Below are 17,474 nucleotides of genomic sequence, written 5' to 3'. Positions count from 1 at the left end.
TCACAGCAAAAGAATAACTACAATCAACCACCTGAGAGGTTTTTAACATGTTGCTACAGCGTTCCAGGTGCTTAAACAATGCACATGATTTGAGGGACTGATTTATAATTTGACAGCATGATTTATGCTGCTGTCTTTAATACACAGCTTTAGCATTAGATTTAAAATAACCTTTTTTTAACCTTTTTTATTTAAAATTAATAAAACTCTAGCACCACTACAGTTTTCAAAATCCTAGGCAAAACCACATAATAAGGCAGTAAGAGCCCAGAAAAGACTTTAATTAAATCTGACTTTATTATTGATTAAAGGTATTCATAAGTATTTTACAGCAGAATGGAATGTCGTAACCCTCCCCATGGCGTTCCGTAATCATCTTTGAGTGTGCACTGATAAATGTATTTTTTAATGTTATGGAAATACAAAAAAAAAAAAAAAAATCCATTCTTAATAACATCTGGGAAGCCAGAGAGCATATATTTTCCTGTTTAGCCAAATAAATGCAGCAATGAATAAAAAGAAAAAACATTTAAACAGATTATGTGTAACATTACTTACAAAACAACAGAGAATGAAAAATCTTTCTGTTTAGATTATTCTTCAAACAAATGATTACATAAATATAACTAAACCAAAAGGGGGAAAAATAGCATTTGTGCTTTTTTGATGCAGACAATGATATTCATATTTACTAACAGCTAAACAGCAGAGGTGTCATTTAAAGAGATGAAAAATTATGAGTCTAAATTTGGACTGCACATTAAATGCAGTGTCAGTTCTTATTGCACCCACACATTCATTTGGTACTACAATATTAGGTCTGTTTCCATACCAGCATTTATTCTTTGATGATTAGAAATAATTGCTAATGAGCCGATGCGGATCAGGTGGTTTGAAAAAAGCCAATTATGTCGCAATTCTAAACAAAATCCATGCAACAACTATTTAAGTTTTCAATACAAATCTATCTCTTTGAAGGGTCAGGAGGGTTCACACGGGCTGATGTAGAATGACACTGATCTTCCCTTGATGTTTATAGGTGCAGTGTTTTATTTTAATTTCTTTCGTCTTCCCTGGCAGGTGTAGCTGACTGCGCTTAGTACTCGAGCAGCTGAAGGTCCAGTTTATATAAAGGTAGAATATTTTCCTTTAAGACAAACAGAAATACAGAAGTACTGCAGCCCATGTCAGAGAATGTTTTGAGCGCTCTGTTAACGTACAGCACGCTCTCTGATCCGTTAAGTTGGTGGGCAGGTTAAAACGATCTTCCACCAGGAAACATTTACAGGATCTCATACTTATCCACAACAAATGACGTCTCTGAAGAGAATTTGACTGGACTGCCTCCTTCTACATGTGTCACCTTGGCCACCTGCGGAAACAAAGGATATTAAATAGGGCTGTCAATGTTAATGCGTTAACGCATGCGATTAATACAAATAATTTAACGCAAATAATGCATCCATCGAAGCTCATTGAGTTTTAAATATCATTTAAAAGCAAAACACATAACAGCAAACAAAGTTCTACTAGCAAACAGAGACAAATATAGTGGACTTCTATGGTGCCCCCGAATTTGAACATCCAAAATGCAGTTTAAATTCATCTGCAAAGGGCTCTAAACGATCTCAGCCGAGGAAGAATGGTCTTATATAGCGTAAAATACTACTAAAATACAAATACTTTAGGTGTTTCGAAGTTGTCATTGGATTGGTTTGATTATACAGGATTCCGGGAGATGCTATACCTAAACACTGGATTTTCTTAAGTATGAAAAATGTAACGTTCACGGCATACAATCTTTAAAATATTTCAGAGATTTACACGCCGGGCTGTTATTGTGGCGACATTTCCACGCTCCTAAACATGACGCAGCACAAAATGAAACGTGACTGGTTGCTTTGCCTGTCAGTTATATGTCCTTGGGCGGGCCTTGGCCATTCAAAGCGGCCAAAGCTTCCAGACCTTCAGCCATAAGTAAGTAACTTGTCTGCCTGATCTCTGTTTTTTTCCGGTTCATGACAGTTAGGGTATGTTGGAAAACTCCCATCTCATTTTCTCCTACATCACTGTTTTACCTTTTGTAAAGCGTGTTTGATCTTCTTGACGTCCACTTTGTCAACACTGCGTCGGTACTTCTGCCGCGATGTAGGATGATTTTAAAGTTGGAGAAAATGAGTTTTTTGACATACCCTAACTGTCTTGAACCAGAAAAAACAAGAGTTTTGGCAGACAAGACAAGACGAGCGTTTGAAAAAAAAAAAAAAAAAAAAAAAAAATTATATATATATATATATATATTTTTTTTTTTTAGAAAATAACCGATCGTTTAGCTATATAAGACCCATACAGCGCATCTACATTTGAAATAACGAACATGAGCGTGCAAATAAATACGATGTGAACGGCCACCTTACTACTTCCATAGTAAAGTGAATTGTCGAGAACTGCCGTCCAGTCAACATTGTTGCTGACCATTTGAATTCGATGATAAATGTTCAAAGTTCATATTAACATAACTATTAATTTTGAACTTGGTGACTAGGCAAAGTTTGCATCATTAAATGTCTTCTAAAAACTTTTGAAATAGAAATAGAATTGAGAATGTAAAGAATGTAAATCTTTCATGGGTTTTCTACTACATATTTCAGTATGAGACATCATTAACGTTTTATTAAGCTATACGAGTCTTAATACCCAGGGTTCTTTTTAAGCCTCATTTTTGTTGTCGGTTTATTTATGAAATGCTGCACAACTTGCCTGAATGTCACAAAAGTTTCTTTTGGAGACAAAAGAAACGTGAATTGGGAAGAAGTCGTTGGGTTTGCCATCTATACTGAACTCCAGGCTGCCACTCTTGTTTTTCTCATCGATGACAGGAAGTGACCATTCCAGGATGCTTTTCCTGCTGTCATGGCTGTACTGCCCATCCAGATCACCGACCACAGGAGCACCAACACCTGACCTGCATGATCACAGGAGACAGAGGTTGTTTATGGATATGAATTTGGCTAATTAAAAAAAAAAATAAAATAAAAATTATACACACATACACACACACACGGGGCCTAAAATTAACACTCGCCAAGCGCCAAATGCAAGTAAAAATTGGCTTTGGCGACTATATGTAACAGTGTCAGTCACCAGTTGGCAGGTAAAACTTTTACGAAATATAACAATGCAATGTAGTGATAACAACAGCCAGTTTTTACAGAGATTCACTGATTCTGACGTAAGTGAATAAAATAATATTTTCAGAAGACAAGATCATCGTGATTAGCTGTTCTGTCATTAGAGAAAAGTTTGAATCAAATAATAGGATACAAACGGGCTGATAAGCCGTGTGATGGCCAGCTTGTCTCTAGACAAGGTTCTAATAACTTTTACCTGAGAAGATATCGCTGCATCATTTCGGAAGAATAACTTTTCCCTTTTTTATTCTTCATAACCTGAGAATGCGACTAGGGATGTGCGGTATACCGGTGCTGGAAAAATACCGGTATATATTTTATTTCAAACGGTTCGATCAATTCAGTATTTTATACGCTGCTGTTTCGAAGTTCACCTGTAGGCGGCAGTGCTTTCCAAATTGCTGTGAAACGGGTAAATGTTACAACAAAACAACGTGATGGATCACCGAACAGATTAAACTCCATCAATGCGCTCGAAACTAGTATGTAAAGACAAGAGTAGAAGTGAAACATGGCATCATTTTGCATACAAAGCAGATGATAAAGGTGAACGAGATGACCTTACTGCACCCGTATGCAAGCTTTGCTCTAAATCATGTGTTGCCACAGAAGGCAAAACATCAGATCTTGCCAAGCATGTGTCACTTGCTCATCCTGATCTTTAACGTGAATTTAGAAATTGACAGGTGAGTGCATAATTCAGAAATTAAGTTTTAATTAACTTGTATTCACAACTGATCACCGCACATTCCTAACATGTGATACAGAGTAAACACAAAAGCTCAAATGTGCATTAGAACCAGTTTAGCTTTGATCACATGATCTTTGCACTTGCATTTCCAAATAATCAAATATTAATTGAATTTAAACAAAGCAAGAGTTCTGCTATATTAATTTTAGTATCAATAATATGAAGGGAATGTTTCTGCCGCTAATATGAGGCAGCCAAGAGAGTGTGTGAGAGATTTATATTTAATGCTTTTTCTTTGGCTGTCTGAAATCTGAAAACAATCAGAGAGAGAGAGATAATAATAATGTGATTTTGAATAATTTGACTGTTAGAATAACACTTTACAGTTAAGCAAACTTTGTTAAAATTCTTTGGGTAGGCCTACAACACTTATTAATCTAGGTCAATAATTAGTTATAAATGATAAATGAACTAAAACACGTTTAGCATGTTAACAATACTTACTAAATTGTTTTCAATTCACTTCCATTCACAGGCTGGTTATTTGTTACCTATGGTATCGATACCCGAGGTATCACATTTTGGTATTGCACCAAAGACAAAATTATGGTATCGAGCCATCCCTAGTGGCGACACACACCTGGGGTTACGTTGCCTAAACAGTGTAGTAAAGTATAGTTTGAAAGGCTGCACGTTCGACTGTACACATACACTGAGCCGTTTCGGACAGCTTACCAGTAGCACTTCAATGGACGAAAACACATATAATTATATCAAAATACACGGTTTTGGAGAGTTACTAATTAAACAGTCTTAAATGAGTTATAAAACCATAAAAAAAGGAAGAATATTGCATATTTGTCAGATCTGCGTCATGTGCGTCAGGTTTTAAAGGGGCAGCGCTGATTTTAAAGTGAAACCTGCTAAAGTCTGTCATTTATGTAAACCAAAAGAAAAGCATGAATAAAGATTAATCTGTATAGTTTATGCATATACAATTTATAGTTTATGTGAAGATTGTTTTTAAAATCACTTAAATTAAAAATTGTTGTTTATTTCAGAGCCTATTATCGTGGTTGCGTGGTCACGAAAATGTATCGTTTGCAAGCGTTTTTAAGCATTGTGGTTTAGAAACAAGAAATTTTAAGCTGTTGTAACAATCAGCAGTGAAAGACAATTCATTTCACTATATTTTTGCTGCTTTATAGGCCTTGAACAGTTAAATACACACAATTGTATGCGTCAAAATGCCAGTATTTGCAAGTATCCTCATAAACACAGTAATTTAGGTCTTAAGCGAAAGCAAACAACTGAGAAAGAACACACATGTGTAACAGTATATTGGATCCGGGCAGCTCTTTTAGTCTAATATTCCTGCTGTCTGTCATTCATGTTAATCAAACAACAACAAAGGGGAAAATCTGTCACTGCTCTTGACTAAATAACTTTTGTAACTTTAATTAGAAGAAATATACATTTAATTTACACAGTGAATAATATGCAGTGTTTCTATACATTTGATTACTTACAATGTATGTAGCATTTCTTATGCATTTGTTTCATTGTACTTTTTTGTCCTCTTGCTTGTAATTAGTTTCTTATTCAATTGCTGACTGTTTACTTGTCTCGTTCTTTACTCATATCGCAATGTAAGATTTTGGTCATATCGCCCACCCCTAAAAGAAATAAACACACACAACCATTTTTTTAAAAAGGACTTACGGCAGAGGAATAGTAATGACAACGTCATTTAGCTCGAGCCCCTCATCCTGAAGCTCATACTCAATGTTGACGTCACAGCCACTTCCACTTTCTGATGGCCAACAGTTAACTGAAAGTACAGAAGTTACATGTATGACTGAAATGTTTGTGAAAGCATTGTTATACTAGTCCTTGAGTGCAATAACTTTATTTATGAACACTTAGCACATGTAAAAGCAAGAGAAAACTCACTGGTTAAAGGAATGAGGGACTCCTCTGTGCTCTGTAACCTCCATTTCAGCACCCCCAAATCAGTGTTGAGAGGGAAGGACTTTTCCTGGTTTTTCAGACCAATCAGGGACTCGGTGGTAAAGAGCTTTTTATCAACATGAGGATGAGTCTGAAGAATAAACAGACCACAATATGAGTCACAAGGCCAAGATGAAAGGTTTTTGAAGATCTGAGGTCAGAGTGCAATGTTCTTTTCTAAAAATAGGAGACTGTCAACAACTTGTCTTTTAAAATACATGCCGAGTTGTGTCTCACACACCTGTAGTTGGGCTCCTTTCTTGTCATTGTTGTTGACGAGTATGGAAATGCGGCCATTTTTTTCATCGGTGACTTTCAGAGTGATCATGCCCAGAACTTCCATGTTCTGCAGCCCACCATCCCGACCACAGGTCAGAGAGATCTTCTCCTCCACCCTCAGATGTACACTGGGAAACAGAGTTAATAAACAATTAACAACTGGCATAAACAGAAAATAATATCATTATATAATATGAAAATACATTACTGTTCAAAAGTTTGTTGTTAATACAGTTTTTATTTTTTACTTACGCTCACCAAGACTGCATTTTTTAAATTAAAGAATACAGTAAAAACAGTAATAATGTGAAATAATATTACTATTTAAAATATCTGTTTTCTATTTTAATATATTTTAAAATAGTTTTTTCAAAAGCTGAATTTTTAAGCATCCTTACTCCAGTCTTTAGTGTCACATGATCCTTCAGAATTTTTAAAAAACATTTTAGTGGTACATTATTATTTATATAATTAATCATTTTTATACTAGATATAATTCATTGCATTATTATTTATATAATTATAATTAACATATGTATTTTTCAAGAGATTCTCAGGATGAATTTTTTTTTGCAACATTATAAATACCGTTACTGTCACTTTTGATCAACTTAATAAAATTATAATGAAATATTTATTTCATTCAAACAACGAAAACTTTTGAATGGTAGTGTATATAACACAGGAAGTAGAATGTGCCAGACACTAAAACAAAATGAGTAAGCAATACCTCTCTATATTCACTGGAGGCTGAAGGACTTTAGATGCCTCTGATGCCTTTCTTCCTGCACTGGATGTGATGATATTTTCTCCTTCTGACTTTAGTTTGTCCACAAAGTTATCAACCTCTTTTCCTTTGACACCAAGCTTCAGTGCTTTACTGGACCCACTCGGCCTACAAAAAGAACAAGAAAGATTAACCTCTGTATGATTATGCATTTACATGCATAATAGCATACGGTTACAGCACATACCTAACTGGAGCAGGAGCCACTTTGGGTTTCTCTGGCTCTAATGTATCTGTGATGATGGTGGCTGATGTGACGCTGCTCATTCCTGAACTTCCAAAACCTCCAAAGCCAGGCGATTTCTTTCCAGCACGCTCAGCATCTTGTCTTGCTCGCTGCAGCTCTTTAGCTTTGCGTTTCATCTCAGCCTTTGCTTCTCTTTCTTGGGTCTGTTAAAGTGAGACAAACCGAAAGAGTTGGTTCAATACAAATTTAAAGCAGAGAGCATTTTTGCTTTGGATGTTTAAGAAATAACGGACCTCTCTGACAGCCCTGAAGACTTTTTCTTCATGCGAGTCCATCTCAGTGAAAGTGCGAATTTGGGCCAGGTTAACATTCTCCCGGTAGCCCAGAGCTACGATCTCATCGAATGCAAATATGAGATCAAAACAGTGCTCTGAGATCTCGCTTTCCTCCAGCACTCTGCAATATTCAGGGATCTGGAAAAACACAGAAATCAATCACTTATTCAAGACACATCCAAGAAGTTCTACAATAGGGAAAATAAAAAAGTAAGTTTTACCACTCGGGAGAAAAGCCTTAGTGTCTCCAAGTCCTCCAGAATGTTGCTGTTTTTTGTAGTGATCAGAACCATGTAGAGTTTCTCCAGGGGCTGGTAGACGTAACGCACACTGTCCGTTTCCACAAAAGTGTGCTGCTTTCCTGTATTCATCAGTTTGGGAAAGGCAGCCAGCAGGCCCTCTACACGGGTTCGCGTCATCTCTACAAACTGTCGTGACACTATGGCTTTTCCTGCCTTAGTGCACACCGCCGCTGCCAAGAGCACCTGCAAAGATTTGATTGACGTTAAAAACCTTATAAGATTCCAATCACATTTAAGATAAAGTGTGCAAACTTTTTACTGGTAGGTTAAGCTCATTGAGTCAATATAGTGCTGCAGTATAATATAGTGTTGCTACTGTTAACTAAAACTACATTATTAAAAAAAAAAGGTAATTGAAATAAGGCTGAAATAAAATAAAATAAAAAATTAAAAGCTTTTTTTTTTTAAATTAAGCTTAAAAACTTAGTAGAAATGATGTTTAAAACAAGTTAAGGTATTAAAGTTACTAAAACAGAAATATTAAAATAATAAGAAGCAGAAGAATGACAAAAGCACAAAACTAAATTATTAAAACTTATACTAAAACTGAAATTATTAAAATAAAAGTTAACTCAAAATATAAATGCTATCAGAGTAAAAAAAATAATACTTATACAACACTTTTTTTCTTTTTTTTTGAGAATTGAGAAGTTTTATAAATTTAAATTTAAATAAATAAAAAGTTAAAGTACTAACATTACTAAAACTGAAATGAAAATAAATTTAAGCTAAACAGAAATAATAAAGAAAAATGAATAAAAATGACAAAAGCACAAAATGAAGTTACTAAAACTGAAAATATTAAAATAAAAGCCAACTGAAAATATAAATGTTATAAAAATAAAAGTTTTACACTTAACTTTAAAACATGCTCTATAAACTATATATATATATTTGGCAATTGAAGGAAATAAAACAAGTACTAAAATTAACAACAAAAATATTCCTGTAATGGCAAAAATATTAAAGAAAAATTTATAAAAATCCCAAAAGCACAAATCTAAACCACCTAAACTAAAATTAAAATGAAAACTGAAAATATTAAAAGCTATTTCAAAAGATGTTGTAATAGTGTAGTAATAATAATAATAATAATAATAATAATACACTCATTTTTTATAATGATAATGATAAAGTTTACACTTAACAGTAAAACATGGGCTAAAATGAAGACATAAAATTACTTCAATTTGCATAAATAATTGTAAATTAATAATATACATACATGTCTAATGTTTTTGTTAAAAAAAGAAACATTTATTTATATATATATATATATATATAGATAGATAGATAGATAGATAGATAGATAGATATAGATAGATAGATAGATAGATAGATATAGTATTATTATTTAGTTATTTATTCATTTGTGCATATCAGATTAAAATAACTAATTGGTCGACATGACACAATAGAAATGATTAACAAATTTTCATTTCAATGAAGGTCTGCCATAGTAAATCATAAAATGGTGCGATTCATTTGTGACTTCCAGGTCTGGAAAATTCATGAAAATTATTATTTAAAAAGTAGATATATCTACATAATACACTGACTATTAAATTTTAGATAGGCTTCATGATCCACAGGTCATTAATTTTCTGAGTTGTCAAAGTCAGTTAGCCACAACCTGATATCTATACACGCATTCAATATCTAAATTATTTTTAAAAAGACAAAATAAAAGGTTACTTATTATATCAACGTTCACACAGACACTGACGACTATTTACTTCCTTTAATTAACTTACTTTAACTATAATTAATCTTGATGACAATCTAATTGCCTAGCTAGCCTTTAGCTGGCTAGCTGTATCAGATATCAAACGCCTATCTAGCAACATTTCCTTACTTCTATGATGTTATTTTATAACAGAAACAGATGGGATAGACACTGTTTAGTAACTGACACTAGTAGAAATGAAAGGAGTTTTAGACTGTATGAGTGATTAGCTACAGCGCTAGCTGCTAGCTCCATCCTGCTAAATACACAAAACAAACAATCATACCATTTCTGTTCCCTTTCAGACGAGGATCCGCCAATGGACTCAGTCACGGACAGTGTATGTCCAGCTGTTTCTACGACACAAAATGTCAAAAGTGGTGACTTCTGCTCTGTTTTAACAGTAGCATATAGCTCGACTCGTAATATTGAAGAAACAGAGCCACGTCTCCAGAGTCCAACCGGAAAAAGTTGCACCGTGTCAGGCGCAGTAAGAGCTGATGGCGACATCTAACGGCGGAAAACAGCAACTGCTAACAACAAACTTGACATGTAGACTTGTTGACACATGTAACTTACTGACTTAATGGTGTGAATGAAGAAAATACACTACCGTTCAAAAAGTTTGGGCTAAGCAAGATTTTATTTATTTATTTATTTTTTTAAAGATAGGGATCAGTAGGATTTTTAATGGTTTTTAAATACTTTTTTTTTTTTTTTTTGTGAAATATTTTTATCAGGTTTCTATTTTAATATTACTTTAAAATATATGAATTTTATGCATCCAGTCTTCAGTGTCACATGATCCTTCAGAAATTATTCTAACATACTGATTTATTTATATATACTGATTTATAGATACTTTTTTCAGGATTTTTTATTAAATAAAAAGTCTGTGTTACAATATACAATACTGTTCAAAAGTTTGGGGTCAATACATTTTTTCTTCTTTTTTTTTTTTTTTAAAGAAAGAAATTAATGTTTTTTATTAATTTAAAGATGTGTTAAATGGATAAAAAATTATAGTTAAGTTGAAAAATTAAGTTAAAATTGTTAGAAAAGTTTTCTGACTAAATGCTGAAAAAAAAACTTTTAAACTTTTTTTTTAATCAAAGAATCAAACAAAAAAAAAAAAAAAAAAAAAAAAATCACAGGTTCCAAAAAAAAAAAAAAAATTAAGCAGTAGAACAGTTTCAACACTGATAATAAATCAGCATATTAGAATGATTTCTGAAGGATCATTTGACAATAAAGACTTGAGAAATGGCTGATGAAAATTCAGCACTGAACAGAAATAAATGATATTTTAAAGTATATTAAAATAGGTAAAACCAGCATTAGAAATTGCAATGATATTTCACAATATTACTGTTTTTTTTTTTGATCAAATTAATACAGCCTTGATGAGCATAAGAGACTGCATTAAAAAACATTTAAAATCTTACTGATCCCAAACTTTTGAATGGCAGTGTTATGTATAGATTTATTTAGCAAAGATGCAATAAATTAATCAAAAGTAACAGTAAAACATTTATGATGTTGCAATACATTTTTATTTAAATAAATGCTGTTCTTTTAAACTTTTTATTCATCAAAAAAAAAAAGTAATGGAGTAATGGTGCTGAAAATTCATATTTGCCATTACAGAAATAAATTACATTTTAAAATATGTAAAAATGTGAAACAAATTTTAAATTGTAATAATATTTCACAAGACTATTTTTTTTTTACTTTAGAAAAAAATGTTGAGGGGATGAATTATGAGAAAGAATTTATAGTTGATTTAGTTCATTTTTAAAGCTTATTTTGTCATATTTTAAATCATTTTAATTTCCTTTTAGACTCCTTGGAAGTTTTTTGAATCCCCTGACCTCATGATTGAGAACCAACTTGGTAGAGAATGTAGAATTTATTTATTTATTTTATTTTGTTTTCGTTTATTTTTAAGTGTGTTGGATTTTGATGCAAATAGATTTTTAAAATAATTTGACCATTTTAGAAATAGGACTGTAAAAGTAAGATTTTTAATTAATTAATTAATGTATTTATCATCCCTAAATATAATGTTGTTTCCAGACACAACTGATCACTAAGTAAAAAAGTAAGTGCATGACAAAGTGCAGTCAAACCAAAAATTATTCAGACACCAGATGTCATTTTTGATAACTTTTCACTAGTGGGTGCAGAACTATAGTTAATTTATGTAAGTGAGGATAGCAAAATAAAGTAAATTGTGACATTATACCCAAAATTTCTTAATACAGTGGACTACCAGTAAAATTGGTAACATTTGGGACCAAAAAATTTTATTTGACACTTTGCCCTGACATGTTTTGTTACATACCTTTCTATCAAAGTTATCTGACATTATCAGGATGAATTAGTTCTGACACAGTTTAACTCTGAGTTCTTGTCATATTTTACTACCGTTTTCTAAATATAGCGAATAAACTGTGATAATGTGAGAAATGCTGAAGGTGTCTGAATAAATTTGGGTTTGACTGTATATAAAGAGGCAAACTGTGTACAGTTTGATGTGGTTTAAATTGCAACTGCCACAAAAAATCTGATGGCCAGAGAAGACCAGATGTCCTAGAGGGTTATGAAGAAGTGGGAATAGCCATTTATTTCGATTTTTTAATGCTAAAAGTACCTAGTGCAACAGTCACACTTACTTGTTAGCTGTAACATCACTTTAAGACGTATGGAAAATAAAATAAGAAGCACATTGAGAATGACAGTGGACTAAACAAGATGAATGAATTAATCAGCAGTCCACTGTTTTTTTTTTTTTCCACAAAAATTGGATGATCCATGGCATTTTGTTACACCATTGACTGAGGCACACTTGTCTTACCATGTCACAGAATCAATGTCCACAAACATCACATATATACGTTTACAAGGTCATCTTTATTACTGTCCATTAAGTGCAACAACATCAGCAAAACACATTTGACTTGGTCTGTTGGTTTAGACACCAGTATCAAACAAGTGCAGCATTTTTTACATTCAGATGAGCACATGCTGTAAGGTCATTCATTTATCAGTATTTTGACCTGGGGATTTATTAAATTCAAAAACGGCGGCCAGTGCTACACAACATCCCACTTCAATACTGCTTCCTCTCAAAGCCAAAGTTACAATCATAATCCAAGTCAACCACATAATTACATACAACGTCCAACCGTAGGCCATAAATATAACAAACCAAACCCAACTCCAATAACAACCTGCGTTCACTGACCTAAAACACTGACTTGCTGCGTTTTGCGTGATATTGTATCATTCAAAATGGACAGGTGTATATCTGGATATACCCACCTTATTTTTCGCATAAAAGCAGGCGTGGCCATTTGCGAATTTGATGGGTGTGGCTTCCGGTCTCATTGCATCCAGCTATTTTTAGCTTTACAAAACGGCTTGTTTTGTTACTTGATGTTGCAAGTGGAAAGCAAGTGTGGAAAAGCAAGTAGACCGGACACATGGAATCATCGTCGCTGTAGATTAATTTAATTATTAACTTGATGTATTGCTTTTTTTGTGTGTTCGAACACAAAACTCTATAAGCCTAGTATATTCGCTTTTGGTATGAGAAATAACCAGGTAGAAATATGTTAGTCGTTGTGTGCGTCATGATGTTAGCTTATCAAAAACGCATTTTAAACATTCTGGTGCGGCGCGTACTTGCTTATACAGCACCTGACTAAAACTAAAAGTTCTTCGCGCCTTGTGTTAAACTTTAAACGTTCAGATACACAGGTATGTGTCAAAATGTCCGTCTTTGCGAGTGTCTTCGTAAACACAGTCATTTGTGTCTTAAATGAACATTAGTAGTTAAAGATAAAGCACGTGTAGGCTAGTAGGCTATATGAGATCCTGGCATTATGATGAAATCTTAAAGGGATAGTTCACCCAAAAATGAAAATTCTGTCATTTTCATCTCAGCATCAAGTTGTTCTAAACAACCTGTATGACTTTCTTTGTTCACCTTAACGTAAAAGAAGATATTTTGAAGAATGTTCATAACCAGAAGGTTCCTGGTCCCCATTGACTCCAATTGTATTTTTTTTTTTCATGCTATAAAAGTCATGGGGTACCAACAACTGTTTGGTTACCAGTATTGTTCCCAGTATATTCTTTTGTGTTCAACATTAGAAGGAAACGCAAACTGAATTTTCATTTTTGGGTGAACTATTTCTCGAAAGCAGCCTAATATAAAATATTTTCTTTCTGAATCAAAAATGACAAAGAAAATTGTACATTTACTTTATACAATATAATGTTTTTTTGTTCAGTGCTTTAGATTTTTCAAGTAGGTTGATTTCTTACGTATCTTTGTTCTATTTTAATTCTATTGTGACTGTTTACTTGTCTTCGGTAAGCTTTATTTTACTTAGGCTAGTATTATTTTTTTTATTATTATTGAAATTGGTAACAAGAATTATGAAATTTCAGTGCACAAAAATCCTATTTAAAGCTATATATCATTATTGTCATTGAGGGGCCTGCAGTAAGTTGCAGTGTCAGGGCCCACTGAGGCACAAATGCGGTCGTGTATACATCTGTGTTCAGGGATGTCCATCGGGTGGCGTGGTGTGCAGACGGTCAGCACACCATCAGCAGATAGAGAAGCGGTGAAGGCACCTGGATCTACATCACGGGGGATCTTGTACTTCCTGTAAAACTCCCTTGCCACAGAGCCATGCTCATCCTGTAACAGAGACAGATACTGTTTCTTTGAACTGAGGTATAACAATCATAGCAACACACTGACACTTTTTCAGGGCCCTTTGGTGACACAGGGTCATTTTTCAACATGCAGGGTACTCCATTGCTTTAAACAAGAAATCTATCGTCATGTTTAAATTACATATTGTGTAATAATTTTGCCATTATTGCATATATGTTGAGGTGTTCATTTTTTTTTTTTTTTTTTTTTTTTTTTATGTAAACAGTCACACAATTTTATTGGGATCCTTACACTATTTACACATTTTTGAGCACTTCTACCCCTAATCCAAACCATTTGTCAATAGATTTCCACTTACGTCATGATTTGGACAGTTACCCAGATGCGCAGCCATACTGGCGATACCCGGATGTAAACAACAGCATGGATTAAGATTCCTTAGGGTCTTAATGAAAAGTCTCAAATATACTTTGATTAAAAATTCTCAATGGTTTTGTAAAACAACACCTTTTTTACCTTGTCAAAATGAGCTCTGCAAAAATCATCTCATTCTAAGGGGTTGTTCCTTTAAATGCAAATGAGCTCTGCTCACCCCGCCCCTCTCTTCTCTCTGTGGAATGACGACCTTGTTTACTTTAGCCACTAAACTTCTTAACTACCATGTTATAAAGTAAAGGCGATCGCAAAGATTCATAAGAAAATGCTTATACACACTTCTGCTGTAAGTGAAGCTGGATCATGAATGATTTGCGCGAACATAGATGGACATATGTAGATCGGGATAGATATGTTTGTAATCGTATTTGTAGTGGAAACCATTAGAATTTCTGTGACGTTTTTGTTTTTTGTTTTTTTCAGCAGGGCTGACTAATTGAAAACAAGCTGTGTTCTTTTTTAATGTTATTTTTTGATCACCTAATCTTGAATATTTGATTTCCAACCTTGATTTTTACACAATATTGCAAAAACAACACACACACACAAAACAATAGTTAAGTTCAAAATGGTAAATAAAATAAAGGTGACTTTTAAAGTTTTGTTACCTGCCGTTCATCATGTTTCCCATGAATCTCAATGAAATCATCATTGAACTTGACCTTCAGTTCCTCTGGAGAGAAGTGCTTCACATCCAGGTTGATTGCAAAGCGATCTCTATCCATTTTCATCTGTGCAGGAGAATATGGCAAACTAAATAATGCAAAATCTCTAAAAATTAAAATTTTTTAATGTATTTAAAAGAAGCTCTTATGCTCATCAAGGCTGTATTTATTTAATCCAAAATACGGTAAAACAACTGTTTTATATTTTAATATATTGTAAAATGTAATTTATTTCTGTGATGGCAGCCATTTCTCAAGTTTTTATTGTCACATGATCCTTCAGAAATCATTCTAATATCCTGTTTTGCTGCTAAAGAAACATTTACCATTATTATTAATGTTGAAAACATTGGTGCTGCTTAATATTTTAAGGGAAACTGTGATACATTTTCTCCCTCAGGATTATTTGATAAATATAAAGATATTTAAATAAACAGCATTTATTTGAAATATAAATCAATTGTAACATTATAAATGTCTTTATTTTCACTTTTGATCAATTTAGTGTGTCCTTGCTGGATAAAAATATTAATAAAAAAAAAAAAAAATCTTACTGGCCAAACTTTTGAATGGCAGTGCATACTGATACATTAGTTAACTACCATAAATTATCAATGACAAGCATTTAAATTTGTATATTATTAATTAAAAATCACATATCTGATGCTCTACCTAATGTTAACAAATTGCATCTTATAGTGAAGTGTTTTTGGCAATGCCTAGTTTTTCAACATAAAAAGTTAAACTTACCTCTGACACGCCACTGTCCAACCAGGTTGGAAACCGCCAGAAATAAGGTCGATAGTAAAACATGTAGAAAGGTGAAAAAAGGTCACTGTCAGGTAGGTGCTCTCCGAAATACTGGTCATAAATTCGAAAAGGGAAGTAGCCTGGAAACCAGGGTCGGCGGTACCAGGGATGTTGCATAGAAATTTCCATTGTAGCTCAGTGAAGTGTCTGGAGTTGATAGCGGATCTGTTGCATGTTCTGCTGTGGGCCTATATTTATGGCCCATCCAAAAACCCTATGTCAGCTACCTACCCAGCTTCCCGCTTGATTCGTCTCCAGTTATGAGCTAAAGTGTTTTTTGCTGCCCTCTTCCCCTCTGGCTCATTTAAACAAAAAGCTATTTAATCACCCTTCACTCTCTCTTAGATCATACAGTCTCAAACACTGGGCTGTGAATAGTGTTAATGCCCCTCTGCTCACAAGCCTGGAAAAATATTTGCCTGGCTAAGTTAGAATGGTTCTGAGCGAAGCCTCCATGTCAGCTGGCCACATCCCCAGCAAACTCTTGTGCCAGGAGGGATTCTGCCCCCCAGTGCCCTGGACGGGACACGGCCAGATACTATCTGCTACCCTCTGGCTGCTATCAGAGAAGAACTCAGGCAGAAAGATAATATTATATCCTAAAATGGACGGGACTGCAGGAATCAGCAATACTGGTGATCCGCTGTAAATCAGACGTGATTAATGAGCCCTCCAGGCCAAGAGCATCGCCGCCGTCCCACCTGAGAGAGACAGGTGTTGTGAAATGGGGCTGGAATTTTACGGTAGCAACATTTTAGGTTTTACAGTTTTGAATTTAAATTTACAGTTAAATACTGTAATTTCATTAACTGATATAATGGTAATATACCAACCTACTCAAGTATGAAATCTGTTTTGTACCTTTGTAATGCACTGATAACCACTAAATTCAGATGGTGATGAGAAAGTCACATGATCAAACAAAGCCTATCACAAACAGCTTTTAAATAATAACATATATAGAAGGTGCACAGTGTCATTCACACAAACACTAAACACCATCATGGTAACACACATGAAACTGAAATAATGCAATAAACATTCATTTAACAACATTCTGGAAATGTCAATTTCTTTTTCACTTCCAAAAATGGTATACTACTGTAAAATTACATGCAATACAGTTTTTCACCATATACAGAAGGGGAATTTACAGTTAAACATTTAACATTAAATCTGCGGTCTGAAGTTTGCAGTTACCCCGCCAAGCAGCCGTCCTTCACCGGCTCAGATTTTGACAACACACTGGCATGAGAATTAGCACTATTTCAGTAAAAAACGATTACAGAGCATGGTTGAATACACTAAAATTTAAATTTTACATTTAAATGTTACATTTTTATGCCTAAAATGCTTAGTAAAC

The 17,474-nt window shown here is 33.8% G+C and overlaps 2 protein-coding genes across 2 annotated transcripts; both read right to left on the bottom strand.

Annotated features, from left to right (window-relative positions):
* Positions 1-278: 278 nt before the first annotated feature.
* arcn1b (archain 1b) lies at positions 279-9,997 on the bottom strand. Its single transcript, XM_051129909.1, has 10 exons — positions 9,795-9,997; positions 7,702-7,965; positions 7,439-7,618; positions 7,146-7,348; positions 6,902-7,066; positions 6,134-6,299; positions 5,836-5,983; positions 5,605-5,713; positions 2,761-2,965; positions 279-1,372 (listed from the first exon to the last, which is right to left on the bottom strand). The coding sequence occupies exons 1-10, from the start codon at positions 9,795-9,797 to the stop codon at positions 1,283-1,285; spliced, it is 1,533 nt and encodes a 510-aa protein (XP_050985866.1). The 5' UTR covers positions 9,798-9,997; the 3' UTR covers positions 279-1,282.
* Positions 9,998-12,165: 2,168 nt separating this feature from the next.
* On the bottom strand, positions 12,166-16,528 carry cryaba (crystallin, alpha B, a). The gene is made up of 3 exons (XM_051128675.1): positions 16,052-16,528; positions 15,245-15,367; positions 12,166-14,222 (listed from the first exon to the last, which is right to left on the bottom strand). Exons 1-3 carry the CDS (start codon positions 16,238-16,240, stop codon positions 13,989-13,991), a joined length of 546 nt encoding a protein of 181 aa, XP_050984632.1. The 5' UTR covers positions 16,241-16,528; the 3' UTR covers positions 12,166-13,988.
* Positions 16,529-17,474: the final 946 nt, after the last annotated feature.

The sequence above is a fragment of the Labeo rohita genome, chromosome 15, assembly GCF_022985175.1.
Source record: "Labeo rohita strain BAU-BD-2019 chromosome 15, IGBB_LRoh.1.0, whole genome shotgun sequence".
Classification (NCBI taxonomy): Eukaryota; Metazoa; Chordata; class Actinopteri; order Cypriniformes; family Cyprinidae; genus Labeo; species Labeo rohita.
This window is presented reverse-complemented; position numbering and strand designations above follow the sequence as displayed.